Source organism: Panicum hallii, chromosome 5 (assembly GCF_002211085.1).
Source record: "Panicum hallii strain FIL2 chromosome 5, PHallii_v3.1, whole genome shotgun sequence".
In the NCBI taxonomy this organism is placed as follows: domain Eukaryota; kingdom Viridiplantae; phylum Streptophyta; class Magnoliopsida; order Poales; family Poaceae; genus Panicum; species Panicum hallii.
This window is the reverse complement of record NC_038046.1, coordinates 4,509,535-4,536,889: the sequence shown is the minus strand read 5'-3', so window position 1 is coordinate 4,536,889 and position 27,355 is coordinate 4,509,535. Positions and strand designations below refer to the sequence as shown.

Sequence of the window (27,355 nt, the reverse complement as noted above, 5' to 3'; positions counted from 1 at the left end):
TTAAAAAGAAAAATAAACTAGAATGATATGCTACCGTAATTAATTGCTGATACAGAAAATATAATTAGGTACCCACCCGCATCTAGTTTGAAAGCATAGGTTATACATGTGACATCAATCAAACTAAGAACTCACGCTCTACAATGCGAGGAGATCGGATGCTGGAGTACAGGAACTTCAACAAGATATGCTGCTTAATGGCCGTCAAATGAGCAAATCTCAATTAGTTAGTTCTTTATGGAAGTCTCAAATTTATTACAAGCATTCGTATTATTATACCTTTATTTATACAGCTATTTATCTAGTGATAGGTGACATGCATGTCAGCTGTGAATTCATCATCGCGAGTTCATGATAATTGGGTATGATCATGCGCACGTGTGCGGGCATCTACGTCATCAATGTGTCAAACATTTCACCCTCAAGAGTCAAGAGGGATCACTCGGTCAAAGACTAGTGAATCTTAGCAACACAGAAGAAAACACGACGAGATCTTTGATACTCTTTTTTTCCTTCAAAACTTGCATTCCTTGTACAAGAGCTAACAAACACAACAAATTCCTTTTTACAATAAAATTTCCCTTTTCACCCCACCATATATAATACAAAGTTGGCCTGGGCATGAGACCGTGGCCAGCATCTCTACCTCTCTTGGTGCCTTCAAACTGGCATCACGCCGGTTCGTTTCAAGCTGACACCTTGCTGCAGACAATTTAGCTCAACAGATTTCTTGTATCCTTCAAGCAATCTGGATTTTCAAGATCACATATTGCAGAACGTTTTTGTGGTTTTGGCATCGATTAATCTAGATTCATCATTTTACTCTTAGATTGTCAACTCTATCGATCATATCAAGGGCTTTTGTCCGGTCGATCTCAAAGTCGATCACAGGAAGCAGCCTCCTGATTGATAGCAACTCTTTCCTGTTGCCACTGCTTGGTGAATGGCTGTTACTTTTACTTAACCTACTTTGCTTGTTATGCCTTGCCTTAGTGTCAAACTCCTGGCTTTTGCTTATACCAGGGATGAATTTTCTGTACTTGACATCCCTTAGCATATCTTGATCTTCTTGCGTCAGGAGAGGTGATGAATTGCTGCTGGTTTTGTTTGGTGACAATGTGATTGAGGCCCCCCTTTGCGTAGGAGACCGGACAGGAGACTTGATTGGAGACCTCTCCCCATTAGCAGTTTTGGACTGACTGATAAGATGATGAAGCCACAAAACAAGCTCAAGGATATATGCTTCAGTCTTGTCCTTGTCAGCATGGTACAGTGTCTCAATCCGGGTCAGGTCCATCTGCCCTGTTGGCTTGCAGTTCACATCTGACCTGCATAGGACAAAAAGATCAAATACTTCGATGTTCTAGCCATTTGCTTTTCCTGTTAAAATTGAACAAAGTCAGGTACCAACCCTGTATTTGCCCACTCTCCAACCCATCCGAAGCCATGGTGAGCCCTGGTATGAACAGATCATCATAAATTCAGTAACAGAAAGGGATAAGCAGAAGCCTGTAGCTGATTTTGCATGCTATGAAGGTAGTTTAGATTACTTGGTGGTGTTAGATGCAATAGGGACAAGCCACCGCAGGGTCTTCTCCATTTCAGCCTTGATTTGAGAAACAGTAAGCTACACAAATCGAGTAAAAGCTTACATTGACTTTACAGTTACATGTAATAAGCATAGTATGGTGCTGACTCTAAAGCCTACTATATTTTCCAAGTCATGGGCACCATCCCGCATACCTCTTCCTTGACTCCAAACGAGTGTAGCTTAGAACGGAGAGATGACTTTATTGTAGGTGGCAAACTTTGATATAACGCATCTCTTGTGTTTGGAGGAATAGAACTTGATCGAGAAACCTGCCAAATGATCAACAGTCATTAGACTACCAGAAAAAAAAATGAGTTTTCGTAGCATAACAACAAATTCATAGAAAGTTGAGTTTCTTATCACAACAACATTCAATCTGTGTGTGACCATAAAAAAAGTACCCAATCCTCCATCCCCATAGAAGAGCTGCATTTTCTCAATGGAATACTGGGCAGTAATAGGTATGTCACATTGACAAAATTGCATCAGCAATGCACGATAAAAGTTTTCGGACAGAGAGAAAATGACCTATTAAATTTCCTCTTCATGCCACAGAAAAAATAATAAAATAGTGGAGTTTGTGAACTTACAAGAGTATCTATTTGACTGATGATATTGGCATAATGCAGGGCCAGGCCTGCTGGACCCAATCTATTACGTCGTTTGGTAGGTTCCTGCGATTCCTCATTGTCTGCATAGTGTAAGAATGACAAGCTTCAGTCAATGCTAAATACAATAGCGGTGAAGAAAACCATCATAGCATACAGTGTCGAATCATAATATGTTTAAAATTTAAATCATGAACATGATTATGTTTCCATTATATGCAAATTACATATTAAAAAAGATAAGTTTGATCACAGATCACAGATGCATGAACAATTCTGAAATTATTTTCCCAAGAACTCTTGCTGTGACATAATGCCAGCAAATACATCAGATCCACAGATACTATAAAGTATGGCATACAAATGACTTAACTAAGGCACGAAACACATCCCTGTACTATTTAAGAAAAAAGTGTTAGACAAGAAGAATCTTTTATATACTTGGTAACCAAGAAAATCAATGGGCACGGTTTCACAAGAGGGAGCGAGTGTGACAATGCCTGTTAAATGCCAGTGGATTAGCTTGATTTGTAAGAACCTGAACTGATTTGCTTGTGACAAACAGTGGCCCGAAGATTGCTAAAAAGTCAGACCACCCACTTGGCGGATATGCACGCATGACAATGCTCTTGGGCTTTTGCCTTCACTTTGGCAAAAAGGATATAAGCCAGTGTACTTATTTAGACTAGCAATGTCGTACTACCCCCCTAATGCCCGGTACCGTGCCCCTCGGTGCACAGGAGAGCCACTTGCCAATGTGGCATGCAATGAGGGTGGATGCTCCGATATCTGTAACACCGCAAAAGGGTTCATAGCCTAGTGATTGTGACACCTGAGTAACACCTCCAGCGCCTGGGTTCGACTCCCTGAGGGAGCGAATATCAGGGCTTGTTAACCACCCCCCCCCCCCTTGCGGCATGATGGCAACCCATAAAATAGTGGCAGGGCACCAGCCTGGTGTGACAGCCGCCGAACTGTGGTTTGGTTTGGGCCCTCCTACCTGGGGGTAGTTGGAGTGCGCCGCCAGCCCAATGAATGGTGTGTCAGCCCAGGTACAGTGTGGCCCTATAGGGTCTGCACTGCCAGTGTTTGGGGGGTTTCTCGGCCGGTTGAAGGTTGAGGTTCCTTCCAAATAATACCAAGGGGCAGTATTTCCCCTGCCGACCGAGTTTTTGATATCCAGAACACTGTGCGGCCCAAAGACCACTAAAAGCCCAGCCCACCCACAGGACGGATACACATGTATAATAATCTGTTCAGCTTTCCTCCAAAAGAAGTAACCTGGAGGTGCTATGGCTTAGGCTGACAAGACATATAATCTAGTTGTTTGGGTGGTAGTAAACAAGTGGGGTGTTACATTGATTGTAAAAAACAGTTTATAAGTAATACAGTCCTAGCGCTTTATTATAGGGAGTAGGGACACTAGAGTGGAGAAGGTGAAACTGAAGTATGACTTATGACACATAGGGACACTAGAGTGGAGAAGGTGAAACTGACGTATCTCTTTTCAGCAATAAAACAATCGAGAGAATAAACTAGCTGAAAGCTCAATATGTGCAGAAGTTTCGTATGATATAATCACAAAGCTTATTACCTGAACGCCCAAAGGCACTATGGATCTCCAAATGTAAGAAGTGCACAATGTCCACAAGCTTTCCCATGACCTAGGAGGAACAATTATGTTTTGAATTAGTAGAACAGGATTGCGTGCTTTCCTAGAGCTAATAACTTGCTGGATATTATGGCAAATATCGACTATAGATGCATAATAACTGAAAAGAGAGAGATGCTAAAAATTTCTGACACAAATAAAAAACATCCAGCCTTCAATTCTGTGGGCCTTTTTTTTTTGATACAGTGGACCGTAATGTGGTTAATATACCATAGCAAATGGATGTTATTAGAGAATCTATATCCCAGTCTCAATTTGGTGGACCGTAGCTATTATTTCATATGATGGAAATTAAAATCCAAACAAGATAATAATATGCAGAAATATGATTATCCTATTAATCACTTAACCTTCCATCTAACCATATCAGGTTGTTCGTTTGACTTTAAATAATTGTATCCGTGGCTGCATAATCAGCAAATATCTGCAGGTGTGCAAAGGAGGTGAAGGAACATGGTAGTAGAACACAATCGCAACATGGAAGAGGCATGCTAACCGTTGCGTTTTTTTATGGGGCCTCTCCCAGTGTCTCTAGAGCATTGGTGTCGGCCAGTGAGGAGCTACAATTGTGGGGTTTGGCTGGAGCTCGAGGAGTGAATCACCTCCTAGCTCTGGTGCCAATTGAAGAGTGATTGTACAGGTCGAGGTCAGATGTACTTTTGTGGCATAGGTGCTTATTAGTTTGTTGACATAGTGGGGTGTGTGTTGGTGTGGGTGTTGTAAGGGCTCTTACCCCTTTTTTCTTCTTCTTAATACAATGATACGCAGCTCTATTGCGTGTTCGAGAAAAAAAAATTCTCATATGTCACAGGTTAATCCGGGAATCAGGAAGGAAGAGGAAGCCGGAGGCATGATTGAGAGGAGGTGATGGCAAAGGCATGGTCGCATGGAGAAGGCAGTGGAGGGCAAAGAAATATGAAAGCAGGATGGTTACCCCTTAATCCTGCTTCCTTCATTCAAGGATGGACCCAAGATTGGATATTAATAGATCAGATCCTATCTTTACAATATGGAAGGTTCTACAAGACTCAACGGGCAAGTAACCAGACATGGGACACTGCTACATTACTGTACAGTACACGGGTGCTATTGTTGTCACTGGGCCGGAGCAGGTCCATGGGCAGGTATGGGCCCATGACATTATGATTTTATTTGTTAGATATTATAACCTGAACAAGATGCAAAAACTATGGCAAAATCTATAGAAAGCAAGTGATTGCTTATAACTACTCACAATTCTTGGGTAGAGGGAGAGAATAAAAACTTCTACAGACAAGTGGCTTCTGTGGATACTCTTAGCAACCTTTCCTTAGATTTTTGGTGAGTTCAATTTATGTTTTAGAATAGAGTATCTATTATTAATGTCATCAACTATATATTGACTAAAATCTTAAGACTGCATCGTTAGACATAGCTACTAAATCATGCAAGCATAATGACCAATTAAAATAAAGCTACATACCAACCTCTTCCAGATTTTTGGACCACAGAGATTTTTTCCTCAAACTTTTAACATGCTTTCGTTGGCTTTTCACTTCCTGCTTTAGTATGTGCAGGTTATCACCTGCAAATTAACAGTACCACATTCAGCATCATATCGAATAACAACAATAAAAAAGTGCACAAAATTCTACTCACAAAACAGTTAACAAGTTGGACCATTAAAATCTAGTCTGACACGCAATACCAAAAGAAAAGGAAAAAAATGGCTTGATGCTCCAGCTAAAGATCCATTAAAATTGAATGAAATCAAATAAATTACATCACTAGCATAGAAAATGCTTAAATGGTTAAAATGCAGCCCAGATAACAGCAGTACTTGTACACTTGTGCTTTAGCATAGGAGGAACTTAATTGTACAGGCAGTAATATTAATATGGAAAAATGTACTGGAAATTGGAAGGGGAAAAAAAATATCCCCTAGGGGTTGTTCTTATTCATAACTCATGTCCATGTTAACAAGCAGCAGAAACAAATCCAGCTGTGCTACTGACTCAGTGTACTTTAGATCTGCACCATATCATTAGACCTTAAGCACAATCTTCTATTATTGGAATTTCATTCAGGGTCAACCTAAGCAGAACAGAATTTGACTAAATTCCTTCCTCAAAAGAACAGTTAAAACAAGTGCTGGACGCAAGAAAAAAAATGGCTGCTTTGGATTTGACAGGTGCAGTTGATATAGTCAGATCAATCATCTTCCCTCGGATATATTGGTCAAAATACACTAGCTGCTGCTCACCTAACGGCAATTATACAGACAGTTGACAGTGATAGATGACAGCATAGAACTGTCAAAGTCACGCTCACAGTGAACTTTTATAATATCAAGCATTTCTTTTACAAAATTGGTCACTTAGAAGACATCCAAAGTATTATCTTCAATCTAAAGCGTTTTTTTTTTCAAATGACCTTAATTCTGTATTTTCTTTTCAAGCTAATTTTTTTCCCAACGATAAAAAATCTTAAGTAACACCAACCAAAAGATACATAAAGTTGTTCTTTCGACCAAACCAGAGGACAACACATGCAATCCCTACAGATGATTCCATTATACTATCATGCAAATCGGACTGACCTCTTTGCACAACACTTGAGCCATCCTCTTCTTGATGTTTACGCTGATAATCTTGTTCAAATCTATCCAAGGCATGCATTTCGTGGTATAATTCCTAAAAGATGGGGAAAAATAATAAAGGCTACATTAAACAATTCTCATTACAGGGCATTATTTCCAAGGCATAGAAATATTTGCTTACAGCTGTAAACTGAACACAAGTCACCAATTGCTGCATTACTGATTCTGCCTCTTCTTTCAAGTGATGTTGAGGAGTCCGTTCTGATGCCAGCCTGAAACAGTTTGATGCATAAAGGCACTGAGTTAATTATCAATACCCCAAGCTTGTTGCTTCTATGATATCAAAGGCAGGGGCCAAACAATGAACTTTACTTATCAAAATAGCGGTCCAAGTTGTGCCACTGAGGATCCTTGCAACGATTTCCAAAGCGAACAACTTCTGTAGAAAACACTTTCAATTCTTCCCTGTTGGACAAAACAAAACTTAAGTAACTACAGGTAGAAAACAAGTTGAAGTACAAGTTTGCTACATAGCCTGGTTGAAGTTACTTAAATAAAATAAAGGGATAAGCCCATTTTTGGCCCCTCGTCTCTTCCATTTGCCCAATTCTAACCCTCAGCTATTGTGCCATCTAAACTTTGCACCTCAACCATTTACATTCAACCTTGACCCCTCGGCACCTTTGAAGCTGTTTTTGCATGACATGGCGGTGGTTTTCCGTATCCATCTTGGCACAATGCCACTTCATCTGTCGACGTGGACTTGAGTTAAAAGCCAGACCCCACCTCGGTCTGGGTCCGCTTGTCACCTTCTTCTCCTTCCTTTCCTCTTTCTTCGCTCGAAAGCAGGGGGTGGGAGGCTAGTGGCTGACACTGGCATGTCCCCGATAGAAGGAACCAGCACCAAGGATGGATTATGGAAGGCCAGTCCACTTGGCGCTCGCAATCTCGCCCAAACAGTTGGGGTTTAAAATTAGACAAACAGGAGTGTTGAGGGGCTAAACATGGACTTGTTCCTAAAATAAACAAATCCTGTGGACAACTGTTGAAGTTTATAAAAGCAGCAGAGATTGAACACTAACCTTTTGTCAGCAGCAGCAATCTTGAGTAATTCATCCATATCTTTGGATATAAGATTCTGAACACCTTCTGAGTGAAGCACAGTTTCTTTTAAATGCTTTATGCTGTCTTTTGAAAGGGCACGCATCAGATTGCAACCTTTGACAATGGTATTGGCAACCTCAAATGCTAAAATAGATATTTTGTTGCCTTTAGTTGTAGTGCCTGATCCAAAACCACTTATATTCAAATTTGTCATGCTGCTGCCAAGTGTATCTAGCACGTCCACTGCTTTCCCAAGGCCAGCAGTACTAGCTCTACCTAGAATTGAGCTTACTTCTGACACCTGTTTCAACATGATAAGAAAACATGAAACATGATACAGGACAAAAGTCATGTATCATTTTTTGAACATTCGAGGAACAAAAGTCATGAATAAACAGTGAAGGGCAAATATTTCTATTTAGGAATGATAAAAGTTCAAAAAGATTAAATGTAGTGAGGCGATAAGTAGCAAAACCTACAAGGCACTTGTTAAAATGGTAGGCATGAAGATCAATACAGCATAACTGTATTGGACTTGAAAGATGTGCACTTGGTCACTCAAAAGTATGCAGCAATTCCCACCCTAAGCAAATACAAAGTGGGGAAAGTTTGAGGGCTACATTGAGTTGCTGAAGTAGACTAGCAAGGAAATAGGATCGGCAGAGAACAGCAAATGTTTTTGTTGCCAAGCACTTAAAGAAAACTTGCTAAACTTTGTATGCTAGCAGATTGTCCCACTAGTTCAAGATATCCTGATTCCTGAGAGGCTGATGCTACATGGAAAAAAAATGTAAAATTCCCCATGTGCATAGTGCATTAATCCAGTGATATGAACAAAAAATTAAGTTTTTTAAGGTAGATGGCCACATATGATTGATTCATCTATATTGGCATATTGCGCCAAAGTTCACCCGAAGTAAGAAGTACTGAAAACTTGCCTTAGCCGTAGCTTTTGCCACACCTATCCCTGACTTCTGCGATGGCAACCGCGCCAGCTGTGGCACCCCATCCCATGGTGCTGCGGAGGAATCTGCAGACACTCCAGGCACTGAAGTTTGTGACACTGATACAGACTGTGGCGGCAGCGGCGGCTGCTGCTGCTGCTGCCACTGGTGTTGCTCTTCTTGCATCCTCTTGGCAGCAGCCTCCCCCACCACAGCCTTCTTCTCCTCCTTCACCACCAGACGGTCATGGTGGTCGACCACCCGGCCGGGGCCGAGAGTGGTGTCGCTGGGCGACTTGTCCACCGCCGAGCCCTTGGAGCAAAGACCCCCCATTTCCTTCGCCCCTCTTCAACCAAACCCTAATCCTCTCCAGTGCCACCGGCAGCTCTCAGCTCCCAGGCACCCAAACACTCCTGATCCCCACGCAGCCTTGTCCCATCCCCATCGAACCGATCCGCACGAACGCGAACCAGCTCGGAACGAGAGTCCCAACCGCAGTAGGATCCGGTCGACTCCAACCGGCGAGCCGCGCACCTGCTGACGCCAAGGGAATATCGCCAAGTCAGCAGAAAGGCGCGAAATTTCCGCAAAAAAGCAGAGATTTTTCTCCCAGAAACGCATTTTTTACCGGAAATTGGCGCGAGAGGACACACCTGCTGCGGATGGATCGGCGAGGCGACACGGAATCGGGCGCGAAGGCCCTGCTTTCCTCACGGAGAATTGGCGGATTTGGGGGAGGATAGAAACGACGCGATGGGCAGGGTGGGTGAACTTTGCAGCTTCTTGCCTCCTTGGAGGAGTAGAACGGGGGCCGCGGGGGGGAGTAGCCGAGCGTCCACTCCACCAGCGGAGCTGCGGCAAGGGAGGGTCCAGTCCACTGCAGGCGCAGGCTCCTCGGTGGCCAACTGCCACGCTACTGCCACACGCAGGAGGCGCACGCACAGCAGCGGCCGCTCACGCGGTGTCGCAGCGGCCGTGTCGCCGTCCGTGTGTACGCAGTTATTAAGAGAGAGGTTTGCAACTGTAGTATTCATGCCATCTTATTTATTGTGCGCGCTTTCATCTGATATTTTCAGTGCGTCTAGGAGCAGCATGCTTCGTATGCAAATAGATTCCGCAAACATTTCCTTTTTCATGGAGTTGATCAGTTGAAAGTTGAAGCAGATGGTTTTCTCTATTCTGTTGTTGATCTTCTGCTCTGTGAAACTTTGACTGAAGATAGTTAGTCTACCGTAAATAAAACATTCAAAAGCTAGCTCGCCGTGTTGATTAACATCTATTTATTTTAACACTGATTTGCTGTGATATATTCCCGTGACCATGTGCAGCAATGATTTTTATTGTCCAATCGATTGCTTTGACCAGCACTAAACCTATGTCTTGAAATATAGCTGCTGGGATGCTATGCTATAAGAAATATGCAAGCAGCAGTGCTACTTAATCGTAGGACTTCCAGAACTTGTCTGTATTTTTACGAATCATCAACTTCTCAATGGATATTTATAGTATCCAGAACAATTGAACAGCTACTTGGATGGGTTTGTTGAAGGTTAACTCAGTGCAATGAACCAAAGCATTTTCTCAATTATCAAGAGAAGCAGGTATGGACACTTGCATGGGAGTAGTAGGTTGGAGTGTTGGGGCAAGCAAAAACCTGAACCAGTTAGCATATGTGTCATAGGTGGATGATGTGGCCAGAGATATAGAGTATGATGCTAAACGCCTAAACTATGGCTTAGCAGAAACCAGGCAAGATTTTAATGCAAGCTATAGATCTACGGTTCCTAGTCAACTTGAGCACCAACTTTTCTGCTGTCGTTTTCGTGTACCAGGTCAACTTTCACGCCACTTCCTTTTAATTTGTCCTTGTAGGAAAGAAAAAAATAAAAGTAGGTGAAAGGACCCCATTTGTTTCTATCTGATTATCCGTTACACTGATTAACAGCGATGGAATACACTTGTGCAAATTATATATATTTACTTCTCTGTCGAGTGCTGGACTTGCATTGTGGCTCTCGGTTGGGTTGTTCGCTTTATTTACTAGCACGGGCAGTAGAAGTTTCCTTGTAAAGCCGACATGTTACTTTCATGATTTACCCCTCGTGTATGCATGGACTTCAAAAAAAAGCAAGTTTAATTCTGGTAGGAATATGTGTGTTCCAAGCGGGGCCAGATCGGATGCAGGATCAGTTGTTCGTCGAATCACCTGTTACACACTGAAACTTTCTTTCAAGCGTGAGATATTGAGATCTCAGAGGTAGACTCAGCATAGTCCATGGCGTGCGCTGCTTTATGGAGAGAAGATAAAAGGAGAAAGATTCACCTTTTGAATTCAATGGATGAAATTACAGTGATATGAACACTCGCATGGTCAGTGATTCCAAACTTTAGATGGAAGCCTTCCGTTTGTCCCAGCTTATGAGAGTGATAGATTTTGACGAATCTGAGCAACAAAGTCCTAAAATGTAGCTATCTTCTCTACCAAACTGCCAATGACCTCAAAACTCTCAGTTCGGTAAAAAGAACCAGAGTTCATGCATCTGTTTGGACGCGACACAACTTTTATAGTTGTATCTCCAAACAAGGTTAGGTAGTGACGATTGTTTCGTCTGGAAAATACAGTAGCCTTTTACCCCATAGAACTATTTTAAGCTTATTACCTTTTTCATATATACAGCCATATAGTGACACCACACCATAACCATACCCAGCCATATGAATGTGTTTCAGCACAGGATAAGTTACATGAGATCTCTCGCTGTGCGCGTACCTATGTAGCATGCCATGTTGAATCGAAGACTCGAATTCGGATGAACACTCCTACGAGAGAATTCTTACCTAACACGAGAGAATTGAACCGTGGTAACCTCAGTGATAATAAAAAAAACTAAAACACCTCGTGTCCTCGTTGTCGTGACAGAGATAGCACGCAAGAGTTTTTCCACTGATGTATTATCCCGGCACAAGGCTGCTCCCCAGATAGAGCTACCTCCCGTCCGCGTCCCACGGAAATGAACAAAAAGGAAAAGATCAAATCAACGGCAGAACAATATTCCTTCCTTGGACCTCGATCGCAACCGGCTGCTAAGCCCGCGACACATCTCCCGCGAGAGCAGCCAAACAAACGCCGTTGAACCGGTCCTCGCCTGAGCCTATTTGAACCGGTCCGGCAGGGGTGGCGCAGCGCTTGCATGCGCGCCTGGCATCATCAGCGGCTGCGCCGGCGTGCTCTGCTACTAGGTCAAAAGCCAGCGCGGCACACAGCCCATCGCGTCGCATTATTGTTGTGTTGTGTCCCGTGGGCGCCCGCAGCGCAGACCGAGTCCAAAGGGCGAGGAGAGGGAGAACGATAGGATTGGTTTGGTCGGGTTGGGTTCGCGCTCGCGGTCGTGGCGTCCCGCGGCGCGTGTGATCTTGACGGGCTCGGTCGGTCGCTGGCGGTTGCCGGTATCCCGGGGCGACCGCGACGCCCTGGCACGGCCCGGGCGGGCGTGACGACCGGCGAGAGCCGAGAGGAGACGGGGGAGAGGGCCGGTGAGAAGAGCGGCGACTGGCGAGCTGAGGCTTGTAGGGTGAGTGATCGGCAGCGCCTCGCCGGTGTCCGTGGGCGGTGGGCGGGCGACGGGAACGAGACGATGAGACGCGCGAGAGATGGCGTGCGGTACGGTGCGGCCTACTCTACGTGAGGCGCGGGGTGCCCGGGCGGCCTCCCCGTGCAAACCGGGCCACTCGCCGCCGGCCGGTTGACTTGGCTAGCCGCGGCCTGCAGGCCCGTCAGGCGTCAGCCGCCCGCGCCCACTTGCAGAGACCTACAGTAGCATGACTACTGGAGCAACGTGCAGCGACTCTGTAGCACGGTAGCGTGGTACAAACAGGGGCAATGGCGGGCGGCACGGATCGTGCACTGGCATCTCGACCAGACGGCCACGATCGCCGATGGTCGAGACGCTTCTCTTCTCCGGCTGGAGTCCGGCCCCTTCTCCACGCAAGCCTTTCTCCGGTCCTCGGGTCGCCAACCGCTCAACGCCGCCAGGGGAAATTCGTGGCCCGGCCGGACCGCCGGACGGGGCACGCCATTCGTTTCCATGCATGGACGTGCTTGGAAGCTGGAGCTCGGAATTCCGGCGACCGGCAGGAGTCTGGAAAATTTTGGTTCGCGGAGACCCTAGCGAGCGAGCGCCTCGTCGGCATGGCGTTCCTGTCGTGATCCCTCCGCTGAGGGACGGTTAGAGAGGACCAGATTGCTTCATCCCACACGCAGGCAGAATAGCTTGGATTTGGAATGTTCTGCGATGATGGCACGTATAATAAAAATGCATGGTATGGCTGCCAATAGAAACTACCAACTGCTACTCGCTGGTACGCATTCAGAAAGGAAGATTATCACCAGCCACAATTTCTGGGGTCAATCACTGAACCCGCAACGTAAGAGACACGTTCAGTGGTTCAGACCAGACCGCAGCATGATTGGGGATTGGCAATGGCTAGGCGGCAGCAGCAGCAGCAGCACATCGCATCAAACATTTGGGCCGTCTCAAGTAACCAGTGAAGGGAGATTCTGCTGCAACACCACAAATAAAGACAAAGTTCCGCACAAGTGATGCCACCCCAAAGGCCCAAAGCACAAGTATATACTGTCACGTAAGCAGTCCGATGATCATTTACAGGCAAACAGAGTTGGATACCAACTATACATCGCACGCTAGCACTAGCCAAAACCCTAACTTTGCATGTAACCTTTAGACATTTACAAGGTCGTCAGTTAAAAGATCCTATATATTCTGCAGTCGAGGTGTGTTGATGCACCACGTGAGTTCAGGTCGTGGGCACAAACTGATGGCACATATCAGACGTTAAACACCCCTACGTTGAGTGGAAGGAAGACATTGTCCTCCTGAAATCAAAGGACTTCAGAGCTGATTCTGGTAGAGGGCTGTTTCCAGGTACCCACAAGCCACCTCTGCTAGGAAGCATAATCTGCTTGTTTATACTCTTATTATCACCATCAATCGTCTCTGCTGTTGAAGATTCCTTCTTTGTCTTTACAAATTCAAAGAACTCCGCAACTTGCCGGGCGTATCTTCAATGAAAATATTGAAATGTCAAGGATTATTAAGGATTTTAAAAGCACATGGAGCTTTAAGACAAAAAAAATGCATCTAATTTTAATATGAAAAAAAATCCAGACAAATAACAGCCAAGTATCATCACCGTAATAAGGCCCTGTGGAATTCTGGGTAAAAAACTTGTTTCAGCTAGGATTATAAAAGCTAGGATTCACAACCTCTAGCTGAAACAAGTTGGGCCTAAATGTACAGGAAAACTAGAATCCACAATCTCTAGCTGAAACAAGTTGGGCCTAAATGTACACGAAGGCTGACTCCAATATGAGTTCATCATATCCCAGGCTTAGTCCAAAAATGGGTACAGAATTAATTAATGGAGCAAACTGTATGTACAGCAGCATTTCAAAGAATTTCAGATTATTTATGAAGAGAGTCAGTATATGTTTATTCGTTCATGATCTAAAGGTATCACACATAGTCTTCAATCAATTAGTTGTTAGTAAACTTTAGTAGGCTGGATGTCAAGAACTACCAATTTAGGGCCACGCAATATGGTAAAGGAATAAGAGCCACAATATAAAGTGTGTGTTATAAAAAGGTCGCAGAAAGCTGCTGAACGTATTTACAGAAAGTCTGTTGTGGAAACATAAAGGTCAAACCTTAACCCAAAGATATCCAAAACAATGGGCTTATAATTTACACATCGAGCCCATCATAAACATTTATGCTAGAACATCACTTTCTCATTCGCACTATCTATATCATCTAGTTCAATTCTGAATACGCCAATTTTAATCTAGACCATGTTACACAAGGTTCGTAATTTTCAAATTGTTTAGTAAACCACTAGCTACAAAAGGAACAAGCTAGTGGTTCTGGAAAAGGAACAAATTAGATAAGTTTCCAATTCCAGTGCCTTAAATGAACTTCCATTTACAAGGATAGGTGAACAGTGCAGGAAAATTAATAAAACATGGGCAATTATGAAGTATGAAACTTACTGTCTTTTGGCTTCAATATCCTTGTTAAAATCAATGTCATGTTCGCAATCCAACACCAGAGCAGGAACCTGATTGAAAAATAGCATCATCCATGTAACCAAATAACTCCTTATTATATCCATACAGAACATGTAAGAGATAGGAGAAAGTTACCTTCTGGATACTAGAATGCATGTGATCTCCTTCCAAGTAAAATACCCTATCCTGTATATCCGCAGGCAGGGAGCCCTCCAAATGAACTGGAAGCTGACTGACTGACAAAACACCAGAACCTCCTCCCTTGGAAGGAAGCAGCCAGCTCTCATGTTTCTCATGCAAACCTCGAAGGTAATCAAGAGTAACGCCACCCTCCTCTGATCTTTTCCGTACCATCATTCTTTTGTGGCAAGTGTCAGGACTAGCTCTTAGATAAATAAAACCATCAGGGATAAGACCTGGGAGTGATGATACAACAGGGTCAAACCAGGAGTCATAGATGCTGATCTCCATCTCATTCATCCAGTTTGCTTCATGGACAGCACGAACAAAAACCTGGAAACATCAACAAAATCCGTTCCTTGAATAGGGCAAGAAATTGACAAATAAAATAAAACAAGGTGAAATGCAAATTGCATCAAAGCTTTGGGTTCATCATCAAGGTGTTCTTTCTCAGCGAAGATAGACCTACCATTCGATCACTGAAAACACTTCTTTCCATCAGCCGGAGAGGTTTTATTCCACTTGCAGATTCCTTCTCTTGCATGACCCTAGTCACAAATACATAATTTTGGAAGGTGTATGCATACCTCTCTGGCTCAGCATAGAAAGCATCAAGTATATTGAAGTGTTCAGGGCCTACATCCTGCCACTTGGCAATAGGTTCAGGTACTATTTCTACAAGGTCACGTAATTCAATAGTTTCATTGGCTATTCTTTGAAGGAAGGTAGTTTTTCCAACACTAATATTCCCTTCCACGCAAAAGGTCAGCCTCCTTTTAGGAAGCTTAGATGTATCGGTGCCTTTCATCTCTTCATCAACACTCTCTTTAATGAACAAGGTTATACTCTCAGCATGGTTCTTGTGAATGATGCCAACTGAATTTTGCAAGAATTCAACCATCTTCTCGTTAGACTTGCCAAAGAACTGGAAATGCTCACAAAATGTTAACAATTAGCACAAATTACATTGAACTTAGATTAAAGGAATGTCATTCAGTAGAAAAATTACTGCAACAGTCACACAGCAGACTTAGATTAAATGAACATCATTCAGTAGAAAGTTACCATAACATAAACATAGCAGGGTTGCCAAAATAGACTAAGAGCAAAAGGTAGGTCAAAAGGGAACCATAAAAGTAATTTGTTAATGTTGTTTTTCTTGTAGGAATTCCACCAAGAAAATTATTCAGACTTGGAATCCTGCAAAAACAAAAATGCACAGTTCTAACCTTACACCATAACAATACTTAATGTTTTGACAGACCATGCATAATGGCATATCAAAATAGTCCACATTTTCTCTGTTATACTAAGCACGGGAACTGCAGATGGGAAGAAAAATAACAACATTTACAGTACACCAGTCTGTGGATGGCTCACAAATGGTAATTTGAGCCACTTGAAATCAGTTCATCCCTACTGTTGGCTGCTGGTGTTGCAGGCTGGCTTTGAAGCTAAATGCAAATTGAGATATAATCAGTGATGTTGAACTCTTGCAAACGGGTATAACAACTCACGGTCCCTTACAAGTGTGCGAGCTTACAATCGTTTAGGACGCACCAGAAGTATAGATTTAACATAATACAGCATCAGCTGATAGCATGAATCCATTAATTTTTGTTTAAAGCAAATACTCCGTAACAGATAACCCAGAAGTTCTCAAACACACACCTTATCCCTGTAGAGCTGCTTGAGCTGCGCGACGCCATCGAATCCCTTGTCCACGAGCTTCCTCAGGTTCCGCGGTCCCACCCCGGGAATGGCAAGCAGCTCCCCACTTCCCGCCAGCGCATCACTCCGACCTCGCTGCCTCCTCTCCGGCACCGCGCGACCATTCTCCCCCTCCTCCGTATCGCCCCCGCGCCTCGCCGCCTCGGCGGAGCAGATTCCCCTCCTCGCGCCATCACAGTGCAACCACTGCGGGGAGCGGGTGCGGCTACGGTTTGCGCCCGGACGCGCGGCTAGGAAGGAGCTGCAGGCCAGGTGCAGCGCGGGCATGCGCGGGGAGGAGAGAAGCAGGGGGGCCGCGGCGGCGGCGTCGAGGACGGAGGCGGCGCGGGGGAGGAGCTTGTGCATCGCTGGCTGCGGCGACGGCAGGGGAGGGTCTCATCAATGGAGGTTCGGCAGCGATTAAGGCCCGCCGCGCGGGTTTAGGGTTTTGGGGGTTTCACATCCATCCCCCCATGGCCATGAGTAGTCTAGTCCGGCTGTTGCCGTCTTTGTCGCGAAGCCCGGAGGAGGGGAAGGATGGAGAGAAATGGCGCACGAGTGGGGCCGACGTGTGTCGTGGTCCACGGGAAATCAAATCGCTTAGACGAGGCGGGCCGGCGTGAAGCTGTCTAGCCGACCTGGGCCCTGGCTTCGGCACATGCGCTGTGGACGCGCGGGCAGATGCAGCGGTGGGCCGTTGGTGCAATGGGCCTCCTTGGCACGTTTGGGCGAGGCCTGGGAGCGTGCTGGGCTGTAAGAGTTGTCATAATGGTTTAAGTAGCTTTGGCGCCTTTACATTTGGCGGTAACTTCGCCGTCGCTTGAACAGAATAATGGCGGCTTCTCGCGGAAACTTGAAGAGTTCACGAAAGGTAAACCGTGAAGAATACAGATTTTTAAACTCTAGAGCTGAAGCAGCTTACCTGGGAAACTGTAAATCTAGTGTGTCTGTGCGAGCCTATAAACTGTGAATCCGCTGGTTGCCCTGCGCATCAACGTCAGTCTGAATCTGAATCCTCAAGTCTGGCCAAGTTGTATTTGATGCTTCCCAGTAGCAAAAGTTGCATGCAGAGAGTAGGACTGGGAAGTGTAAATCCTGAAACCTCTACCTTCACGACTTCTCCCAATCTGATTCTGACCGCATGGACCAGGACAGTGAAACGGGGATAAGAACACCTCCAGGATATTCAAAAAGTTCACCAGGATTGACTCCTGGACCATGCGCAATAATCTCCAGCTAGCTGTTTCAATCGCTAGCCTCGCTGAAACGGTCAGTCCGGTTAGGCGGGTTCTGAGTCTCTGACCATCACCGCAAGTCATTCGGCTCCGATCCGCTCCCAGTCTCGCGCACGTAGGATTCGGAAACCCACACGGCTCGGCGGATAGACATACAAGTATACAACAACGAACAGTTTTAAAGCGTACCTGCGCACGTTGTCTGTTCTTGGCAGAGTCTAGCAAACTCGTCATTGGCAGCGCGAAAGCCATGGCCGAACCGTAACAATTCCGGCGATGCGAATATGCGACGAAAGCAACAACGCCAGTGAAGCAGTTGAGCAAGTCAAACGGCTGCAGATGGGGGAGATTCTTGCTTGTCTAGTTTAGGTTTTTAAGCGAGTCAATTATTGCCTAATCCGTGTACTTTAGAGGCGTCAGGCAGGACTTTTAGTTCTGGATGCCGAGCTGAGTGGGGTCATTATTTACCAAGTTCCTTGATGGAACAGGAACAGATGAATCTTAGAAAAAAACGCAGATATATATGCCGTGGCTGGTTTGTATATGAGAGAAGAGCTACTCATGCTGATTTCAGCGGCATGGGAATCGAAGGGGTTTGCACGTGTGAATATTAACTAATGTTATATGCAAAAGCTTTTGGTCTTCTGAGGCGTCTGTTGGTGAGATCATCGCAGAGACTACAGAGATAAGAGTTGGAGAAGAGTATTGGCAACAACTGAGGTGGTTATGCAGGCTCCCATTTCCCAAACCGCTGGATTCTATATCGGCCACTCATCATGGACATATTTCTTACGGTTGGATTAACAGATTAGGGCATGTTGGTAATTAAAAACACAACCAAAAAAAGTTTCCTGACACGAGAAGTAGCATTGCCTCTACGAAATTCAAATAGCTTACTTTTTTTTTCAGACGTAGGAGTAGCTTACAATTAGTTCGGTAGAGGTGAGCTGTCACCCGTCCTGCATACGTAGCGGCTGGTCTACCTGCTGGATTCCAGTTATCTGTTCGAGCCAACGATACAAACAAACAAACGCCATCAGCGTCATACCAATAAGATGGGCAGAAACCTTCTAGGAGAGGAAACTAACACCGGCAGTGCACTTCCGGTGCAGAGAAGGATTCCTGACGGGTGCTGAACACTTGTTTTCATGTTCAGTAGGGAGGGCATCAGCCATCAGGAATACACAACATTATCTCTACCGAACCATACGAACTGTCCCGTACGATTCAGTTAAAAGTACCCCCCAACCTCTCCTGAACCTAAACAACTGCGAATCATCGACAGAGATGGAGTCTAATTAAATCGCAAAGAATCAAATGGGACGCCGCAAGTTGTGGGGGCGCAATCAGGTAGGTTTAGGCGGGGGTGCACCGCTGGTGAGAATTCGGATGGATATAAACAAAGAAAAGATTGGCAAGAACCACCCGACCACGGTTCGGTAGGCCTTAACATCCTCCGGCCCTCACATGATCACAAACTGTAGCGCCTCCATGCATGTGCACGCAGAGCTAGCGAACACAGACACATGGTGCGGTTGCGACTTGCCATTCTGTATAGCATACACCTATGTCTGTAGCTTTGTAGATGTGATGTATGCTGTTCGGTAGTACAGTATGAAAATGTTGTTCTTTTGGTACCATCCCAACAACTGCAGCGTCATGCCTAGTAGGCAGGGTAGTAGCCTGCTAGCGGTGTCTAGGTGCAGCATAGTTCACTGTACCGCGAGCTCGGATTCAGTATATGGGCATACACCTAACCATTCGGTCAGTTTTTTTATCTGGAACTGGATGCAAGGAAATGCTTGTGAGTTCTTCATTTTGAGGCAAAAAAATGCTTGTGAGTTGTTGCTAACTTCAGTAACAAAACAATGCACGGTCAAGGCCTCAAGGGAAGAAGTCTAAGATTCTGCCACTGCTAGCATCTATGAATTGATCAATTACTAGGAGGGTGTGTATATTGTATCACACTGTCACTACCGGCTCACAACTATTACCGCCCCTCGTTCGCTAGCGTTTTTTATTACAGCGAGAAACGCTGTTTCCTACCAACTCGAGTTGAACGGGTAAACAAACTCTACCGACGGGAGGAATGAGGTCACTAGCTGGTCCAAATTGACAACTGACGACACTGCTTCCTTAACATGGCTAGAGGAAACCTATTCAACGGGGACCAGAATGCGCTCGCCGCTGTAAGTAGTTCACTCGTTGATTCTTGCAGAGCACTAGGAAACTCCTATCAAAGATGCTGAATTGCTGATGTCTTTTTCTTGGAGAAGTAGGTACCGATCATTGGTGCACTGCACGTAGAGTTCAGACTTCAGGCTTCAGAGACCCAGCTCGAGCACTAGGCCAGTGACAAGAACACATGCACTCCTTGGATTTAAGCCTCAAGGAAGCCAACTTGCCGAGCAACGATGCCATCCTACTATCCTAGTATTCCTCATGCAAGTCGGCAATTTGGAGAAACACCAGTAGCTGCTCAAGCTCATCAGGCTTAGAACCTGGTACCAGCACTATCTGAACCGGCAGGCAGAGATCCTCCCCTGGTTCGAAATGAAACGGTCGGCACCAAGCAATCAGTATGCGATCGATGCGATGCGCGGCTGACTTGGCGCGGTCTCCCTGAGCTGTCATCGCGCCTCCTAGGCACGCATGGACCGGGCTAGTGGGGGACAAAAAGGCAAGGGCGCCGTGGACAAAGCCACGACTTGAACCACGCCTTCTTCTCTTCTCTAGTTCTCTGTTGCTGTTTGGTGCGAGAGGACACGCACGCCGAGTGAACCTTTTCATCGGCGTACGCTGGTCCCATGCATCCCTGGAGCCTGCCGTCAACTCCGTGGCTCTGCGTTGACCCTTCGCAACGACGCCACGACCGGGGACGGTGAAAGGCCGAACGGAAAAGGAGAAATGCTACTGTTCCACTAGCACAACACCTTTGTCCTGCGTGGGCGACTTTCTGCGCGCCCGAATAACGACTCCACTGTAACCGTTCGAGCGAGTCATCCACCAGCTTAACCCACCGCACAGGACTCTCTCACTCTCTTATGTCAGGTCGAGCACTGCACTAAGGAAGGACGAGCCCTGTGCAGCACCGAAACTCCGTGGCAAATGCAATGGCGACGCTGGCCAATGCACTGCACCAAGCTCATCATGGTTGCGCTGGTAGTGTCACCACAAATGGGCCGTGTCGGTAGCGGAGCCAACAACCATGGGCGCGCCACGGACCATTATACTCCGGCCTGCTTCATAGGACCCGGTACCGACCGATGTATATTGTTGCGGTGTAGCCCCTCGCTACGTGCACGCGTACATCCACGTCGTCGACGTACGCGCACCCGCGACACGGCACCAACCAACCCACGACTCAATCAGGCGTGCTTGGTTATAGGAAATAAACTTTAGTCGTATCACATCGAATTGCACATATGGAGGCTAATTCACGAAACGAATATATTAAATATAATTAGTTCATGATTTGATAATATGATGCTACAGTAAATATGCCCTAATGATAGATTAATTAGACTTAATAGATTCGTCTCGTGAATTAGGCTACATCCATACAAGTAATTTTATAATTAGTATATATTTAACACTCAGTAACGCTAATCACAATGGGGTTCATGGCGAGTTTCATAGCATTAATTACCATGACACGTCAGCATTTTTGATGATGTGGCACTGATTTAATGAGGGAAGAGAAGGAACCAGTTTCATCTCCACGACACTCTGCTAACTCGTTTCCAGGACGTTGGAAACGGCGTGAAACGACCACTATGATCGCCGTTGTTTCATGGGGATCCTATACCACACTAGATCAACTAGTATTTAATTACACTGGTTAGCTTTGGAAACAGTGAAATGAAACTCTTCTCCATTGAGAGATAGTGTTTCATTCATTCTCAAGTTGATGTGGCATTCTTAGAAATAGGGATATGAAACCCCATTATGATTAGCCTAACAAACATTTAACGTGACACAAACTAAACTTTAAAGTTTAGTTGATGGAACTCCACCTCGGTACGGCAGCAGGTATCCGGGGAGCGCCGCACTCGACTCGGCACCAACCCCCCGCGCCGCAGCTACGTCCAGTCCCGGCACCGCGGCAGCTAGCTGAGCGGAGGCTGACGGCGCCAGGCGGGACACCACCGGCTGGGGCGCTCCGCGGCGCGCGGTTGGTGCGCGCGCCGCCGTCCGGCCGGCGTCCGCGCACAGTGCGATCCAGGCGGGCGAGGGCGAGCCAGAGCACGGGCGCGGCGCGGGTCTGCTCCCTTGTTGGGACGCTGGCGCCCACCAGCCGCGCGCGTGGTGGGAGCCGCCGAGCCGGACGACGGCGGGGCCCCGGCGTCCCCGAGTCACGGGCCGGCGCCGCTGCGCTCGCGCGCCCCTGACACCGTACCAACCCGGCCGCCGCGGGCGCGCCGGGGCACCTACCGATGGTCGTGGCCTGCTGGAGCTGGAGCGGGATGCGGGACGGAGCGGATGGGACGGTCGCGTCGCGGACGCATGCAGTGGCCGGGGCGGTGCACTTGCGCGCTCGGGGCGGATGCGGCGGCGGTTGGTGCTTAATTGGGACATCCTTGCTGCCTTTTGGCATGCACTTGCGCTGAAAGCTACGCGCCCGCGACCGGTCGGATCGCGGGCGAATCCAGCGCGATCGGGGCGGCCTGAATCCACTGTTCCTTTTCCTCCCCACCCGTGTCGGTTCTGCATCTGTCCCTGCAGGACCGACGGTGATCGCACATCCACGAAGAGAGGAACCGACACTAGACTACACGGCAAAGATGCCAAACTTATACTACTACTGATTACTATAATACTATAATTCTGTTTTTGCATTATAATACTATTAACATCTCGCTCATGCCAATATTGCCATTTCTCTACGCACAAGATGACAAGAGAGGAGACACAAGACCCTTCGGCTCTGCTTCTTGGTTTCTTCCTCGTGATTGAAGCCACGCCATGATCCAGCTGATGCGACAAGCATTCACTGCACCATGCCTACTCGGTCCGAATCCCTCCGCCCTGTTGGTGAGAGAGAGCACGCCGGAACCTGCACGCCTGCAGGCGGCACGCGCTGACTTCACTGCCCAAGTGCCGGGCATTCAATGCCTACCGGAGATCCGCCACTGTTCCGAGCGACTAGCTGAGCCTGAGCACGCCTCGCCGCGGACTTTGCTGCGCGCGCGACGCCATTGCTGTCACCAGTCACCCAAGAGGCAAGAGCCCCCCTTTTGAGCTCGCGCACTGCGCACTGCGCACCCGCCCCATGCGATCGACCTCAACTAGCTCGCTCCTTTTCAGTCGTTTTCCGTTGTAGCTAGCTACCACCAGGCACCAGCGCTTGCGGCTTGCGTGCATTGTTAAGTCCAGTAGCAGTAGGTTTGCAAATCTTCAATGCACGCGCGGAGATTTCCAGCTCCGATCCTAGCGGGTGGATGGAGTTGGTTGTTCGCCCGTGGCTGACTCTCTTAACTACCCCGGGTAAAGTGATTCAACCAGGACGCCTTCTGGAAGCAGCAGTAGCATAACAGAAGCTCTGAAAGGTTTAGCTACCTGATTTTTGTCGCGATCAGCACCAACGATAACCAGTGACGCCTCTCCGGAGCTCATTAGGGCGGTTGGCCGGCGAACAGTAAGTGCTGTTGGCGCCGTACCACCCCCCTCCCTCTCTCCTCCTACCGTCGAGCAGTATCTCGCGTCGCCGTCAGCGTTGGTGTCTCTCGCCCACGCTCATTCATCGTGCCGCCCCACGGGCGTTGAGCGGGCGAGCGGGAGCTGTAATGGCGAGGCCAACGGAACAGTTGCCGGGCATTGAACGCCCCGGAAACGCCGTGGAGTAGCCTTTTCGGCCCATGGTACCGCGCCCTTTTTTTTCAACAGGCCTGCGGGCACCCTGTCGTCGAATTTTTTAAAAAAAAGGAGTTAGAAAAAATTAAATTCGAAAAGGGTGCCGATTTGAAGTTTTTTTAAAAATAGGTACCTCCCGCCCGGCCAACAGGTGGGAGGCACGGAGCCGGACACCTTCCGCCCATCCAACGGGCGGGAGGTGCCAAATCCATTTCTAGTCCCCTCCTAAGGATCTCTTCGCGAACGAAAATTTCTTCTTCCTGCGAAGAGACCTCTAACGCGTCTGCAGAAGCATCGCACCCTTGACACGCCGTGGAGTAGCCTTTTCGGCCCATGGTACCGCGCCCTTTTTTTTCAACAGGCCTGCGGGCACCCTGTCGTCACCGTCCTGCGGCCCACCCGCCCGCCGCGCTCTCGTAACGCCGACAGGTGAGAACGACCCGGGGGATCGGAGTCCGTGGACGGACGGATAACCTCTCCTCCGCCCACCACCGTAACGCCTCGGCTTATCCCGTTATCCGATCCGAGATCGAACGGACGGCGGATCCCGCGGGCCCACCCGTCCATCGTCCGGCAAGAGTAGCAGCGATTCCCAACGGAAAGGGGAGCCGGGGGCATGTTCGCTTTGACCCCGGGGGCCCTATAGTTTATGCGATCCGCGCCCACCAACGCTACCAAACTCCGCAACCCACACGGCGAACTACCCAATCAGGACTAGATTATTTGGGCTGGCCACACATGACGGGAGCGCCAGGAGCACAGCTCATGCGGTAGCTAGCCAATCGGTGGCGGTTGCTCCACCAGAATTTGGAAACAAGTACCAAACGGATTCCCTCCCTCCCCTCCTCATCTCATTGGCTTTTTCCTAATCATGGACGGGCCCGCCGGAATCATGGCGTTCCGGTCCGGCACTGCTGTGCTGGGTTAGCTAACCACCAGGGGAAAATGTCTCGAACGGGAGAGATTAGGAAAAAAATACTATTAGAAGCAACTGCTAGTGATGCAACTTTAAGAGGCCTTGCGTAAGCGTAACTGACAAACTACTCCACCCAGAATGGACGTCTAAAGTTGGGTAAATCTAGAGAGACCCCTGGTTTTGGAGTAAAAACTTCTGCTTCAAAAATTAGCTTGGAGTGCAGCGAGCGAACGGAAGAACGCAGACGCGATCAATCGCAGGGCATGCGCGCGGTCAAATGGCGCGCGCCCTGTAGGGTCCAGTCAATGGAGGGAGAAATCAGGAAATAAAAAAGAATAAAATCCACGCCCTCCCTCACCAGCACACACCGCCTGGCTCCCATATATACGCGCTCCGTTGCTGGCTCCCCCTCTATCTCCCCTGTTTTATAGCCAAGCGCCCACGCCCGGAGACTCCAGGACTCCAGGCCAAGCTCGACTCGTCGAGCTCAGAGCAGAGGCGCCGTCCGCCAAGAAACACCTGCAGCTAGGACCAAGGGAGCAGCAGCAAGCTCGGCGCTAGGAGCGAGAAGAGGACGAGGAGCCGGCGGCCATGGGGAGGTCTCCGTGCTGCGAGAAGGCGCACACGAACAAGGGCGCCTGGACCAAGGAGGAGGACCAGCGCCTGATCGCCTACATCAAGGCGCACGGCGAGGGGTGCTGGCGCTCGCTGCCCAAGGCCGCGGGCCTCCTCCGCTGCGGCAAGAGCTGCAGGCTGCGCTGGATGAACTACCTCCGCCCGGACCTCAAGCGCGGCAACTTCACCGACGAAGACGACGAGCTCATCATCAAGCTCCACGCCCTGCTCGGCAACAAGTAAGCGCGCCTTTTTTGCCTGTCCGGTTTCGCGCTCTCGCTCTCTTCTTTCCTTTCGGCGGGGTGATTGATCGGCGGTGGATGGATCGCGCGCGCAGATGGTCGCTGATCGCAGGGCAGCTGCCCGGCCGCACGGACAACGAGATCAAGAACTACTGGAACACGCACATCAAGCGCAAGCTCCTCAGCCGCGGCATCGACCCACAGACGCACCGCCCGCTCAGCGGCGGGAGCGCCACCGCGGCCAGCGGGCTCACCACGTCCAGCACCGCCGGCTTCCCGTCCCCCTCGCCGGCGCCCAGGCCCGCGCGCCCGGTCATCGCCATCCCGCCCAATGCGATGTTCGCGAGGCCCGCGCCGTCGGAGGACGGCCACAGCAGCAGCGGCGGGAGCACGGACGCGCCGCGCTGCCCCGACCTGAACCTCGAACTCGACCTGTCCGTCGGCCCGCCGTGCTCGCCGCCCAAGACGCCGGCCGCCGCCGCGTCGACGCCCACATCGCAGCAGCAGCAGCAACGGGCGACCATCTGCCTGTGCTACCACCTCGGCGTCCGCGGCGGGGAGGCCTGCAGCTGCAAGACCGCGTCGCCGGCGGGGTTCCGGTTTCTCCGGCCGCTGGAGGAGGGCCAGTACATATAGGACGCGTCGTAATCGCAACAGTAGTCAGGCAGAGGCACCCAAGAAAACCTGTAAAAACAACAAGGAAAAAGAGAGTTTCTAATGGAGATGACTGATGTGGATGATGAGAGTATCATTTCGCATGTTTCCTTTTCTTTTTCTTCAGAACCGGTTGGTTTCTTCCTTTCCGTTTTCTTAGCTTGTGTAGGGGTAATCGGTTGGAGAATCTTGAGATTTGCGCATCCGATTCCGGCGTATGCTTTGCCATGTGTGCCATGCGGGGATATACCAGTTCGTATGTGGTGTGCTGCTGGTAGGTACGCAGAATTTTTTTTTGTAGCTCCAGGAAATAAAGAGGAATACTACAAAGATAACATGGTGTGGCAAGTTAGGCACCAGAGAATTTTTTGGAGAAACTGACAGGGCTTTGTTTCCCCGGAAAGCTTTCTTTGTTGTTTAACCGTGAGAGTGACATGAATGGAATTGTGGATGTGGCGTTGTAGTGGCAGTTAGCCAACCAACCTAGGTAGGTCGACGGGTAAAAGGACAAGGGTAGGATCGGTAAAACGCACGGGATAACTGGATAAGCGAGCCGGCCGGCTGCTGGATTCTAAGTAATCCTCCAAATTTACAGAGTTTTTTTTTGTTTTTGCAAAAATAGTAGATATAGATTCCTTCTCTTTGACTTTTCGATTCCACATTGTTGGGGCAGTGAACTGGGGGGGGGGGGGGGGAAGACTTGGTGGTTTCGTGTCATACGTCATAGAAATTTGTCCTTGGTGAAGCTGCTGCATTCACACAGATAGCGAGATGGCAGTTTATGTAAAACGCCACTGTAATTGTCGTAATTGTCCGGGGCTGCTGGCTGGTAGGCTGCAGAGGCTAGCACGAATGGCATCATGAAACGCATTGCGAGTGAAAAGGAGATGATCGAGCAGTCTGAATCTTCTTTTACTTTTTGAGGTTCGTCCACCACACCACCACCTGCCTGTCACCCTGGAAACTAGGTTCTTATCCCTGTGTCAAACCACAAACGAGAGTTTCTTGCGGGTAAGTCCGACGTGGACGTGGAAATTCTTTTGCTAAGACCGGGCTCGGCTCACCCAATGATCTCCGCTTACTCTGCGCCTCGCGCGGGCCGACGATTTTCAAAGCTCTTGACATTGTTGGTTCGTATCACGCACTACTGCGTATGCTGGTTGGCATTCCCGTACCTGATGAAGTTCCACGGCGCAGCTCTCCATCGCCTCACCTGAAGCAGCTAGGAAGGTTGGTTAACGGGTCCCCATCCAAAAAAGTTCCATGGGCATGTGCAAGGTCCAGACATTTGCTCCATCCGCCATCATGTTCGGAACAGGAAACATTTGAAGTCTGACGCCGGTTTCATGGCCGCCCCAGGATGATCAT

At 48.0% G+C, this 27,355-nt stretch overlaps 3 protein-coding genes across 7 annotated transcripts; 1 reads left to right on the top strand and 2 right to left on the bottom strand.

The window, feature by feature from the left end:
- Positions 1-489: 489 nt before the first annotated feature.
- LOC112892593 lies at positions 490-9,485 on the bottom strand. 5 transcript variants are annotated; one of them, XM_025959729.1, is made up of 13 exons: positions 9,126-9,485; positions 8,492-9,034; positions 7,532-7,854; positions 6,822-6,914; positions 6,631-6,721; positions 6,450-6,543; positions 5,338-5,435; positions 3,794-3,863; positions 2,182-2,282; positions 1,744-1,860; positions 1,551-1,627; positions 1,412-1,456; positions 815-1,328 (listed from the first exon to the last, which is right to left on the bottom strand). In XM_025959729.1, exons 2-13 carry the CDS (start codon positions 8,828-8,830, stop codon positions 815-817), a joined length of 1,962 nt encoding a protein of 653 aa, XP_025815514.1. In that variant the 5' UTR covers positions 8,831-9,034; positions 9,126-9,485. The 5 variants fall into 5 exon arrangements, with proteins under 5 accessions (XP_025815516.1, XP_025815514.1, XP_025815515.1 ...); XM_025959730.1 differs by having other exon boundaries at positions 8,492-9,031; XM_025959728.1 differs by having other exon boundaries at positions 9,151-9,485.
- Positions 9,486-13,073: 3,588 nt separating this feature from the next.
- On the bottom strand, positions 13,074-16,838 carry LOC112894994. The gene is made up of 5 exons (XM_025962852.1): positions 16,434-16,838; positions 15,232-15,687; positions 14,718-15,095; positions 14,565-14,632; positions 13,074-13,577 (listed from the first exon to the last, which is right to left on the bottom strand). Exons 1-5 carry the CDS (start codon positions 16,836-16,838, stop codon positions 13,361-13,363), a joined length of 1,524 nt encoding a protein of 507 aa, XP_025818637.1. The 3' UTR covers positions 13,074-13,360.
- An 8,047-nt stretch (positions 16,839-24,885) lies between these two features.
- LOC112891360 (myb-related protein 308-like) lies at positions 24,886-26,190 on the top strand. Its single transcript, XM_025958199.1, has 2 exons — positions 24,886-25,330; positions 25,429-26,190. Exons 1-2 carry the CDS (start codon positions 25,068-25,070, stop codon positions 25,967-25,969), a joined length of 804 nt encoding a protein of 267 aa, XP_025813984.1. The 5' UTR covers positions 24,886-25,067; the 3' UTR covers positions 25,970-26,190.
- Positions 26,191-27,355: the final 1,165 nt, after the last annotated feature.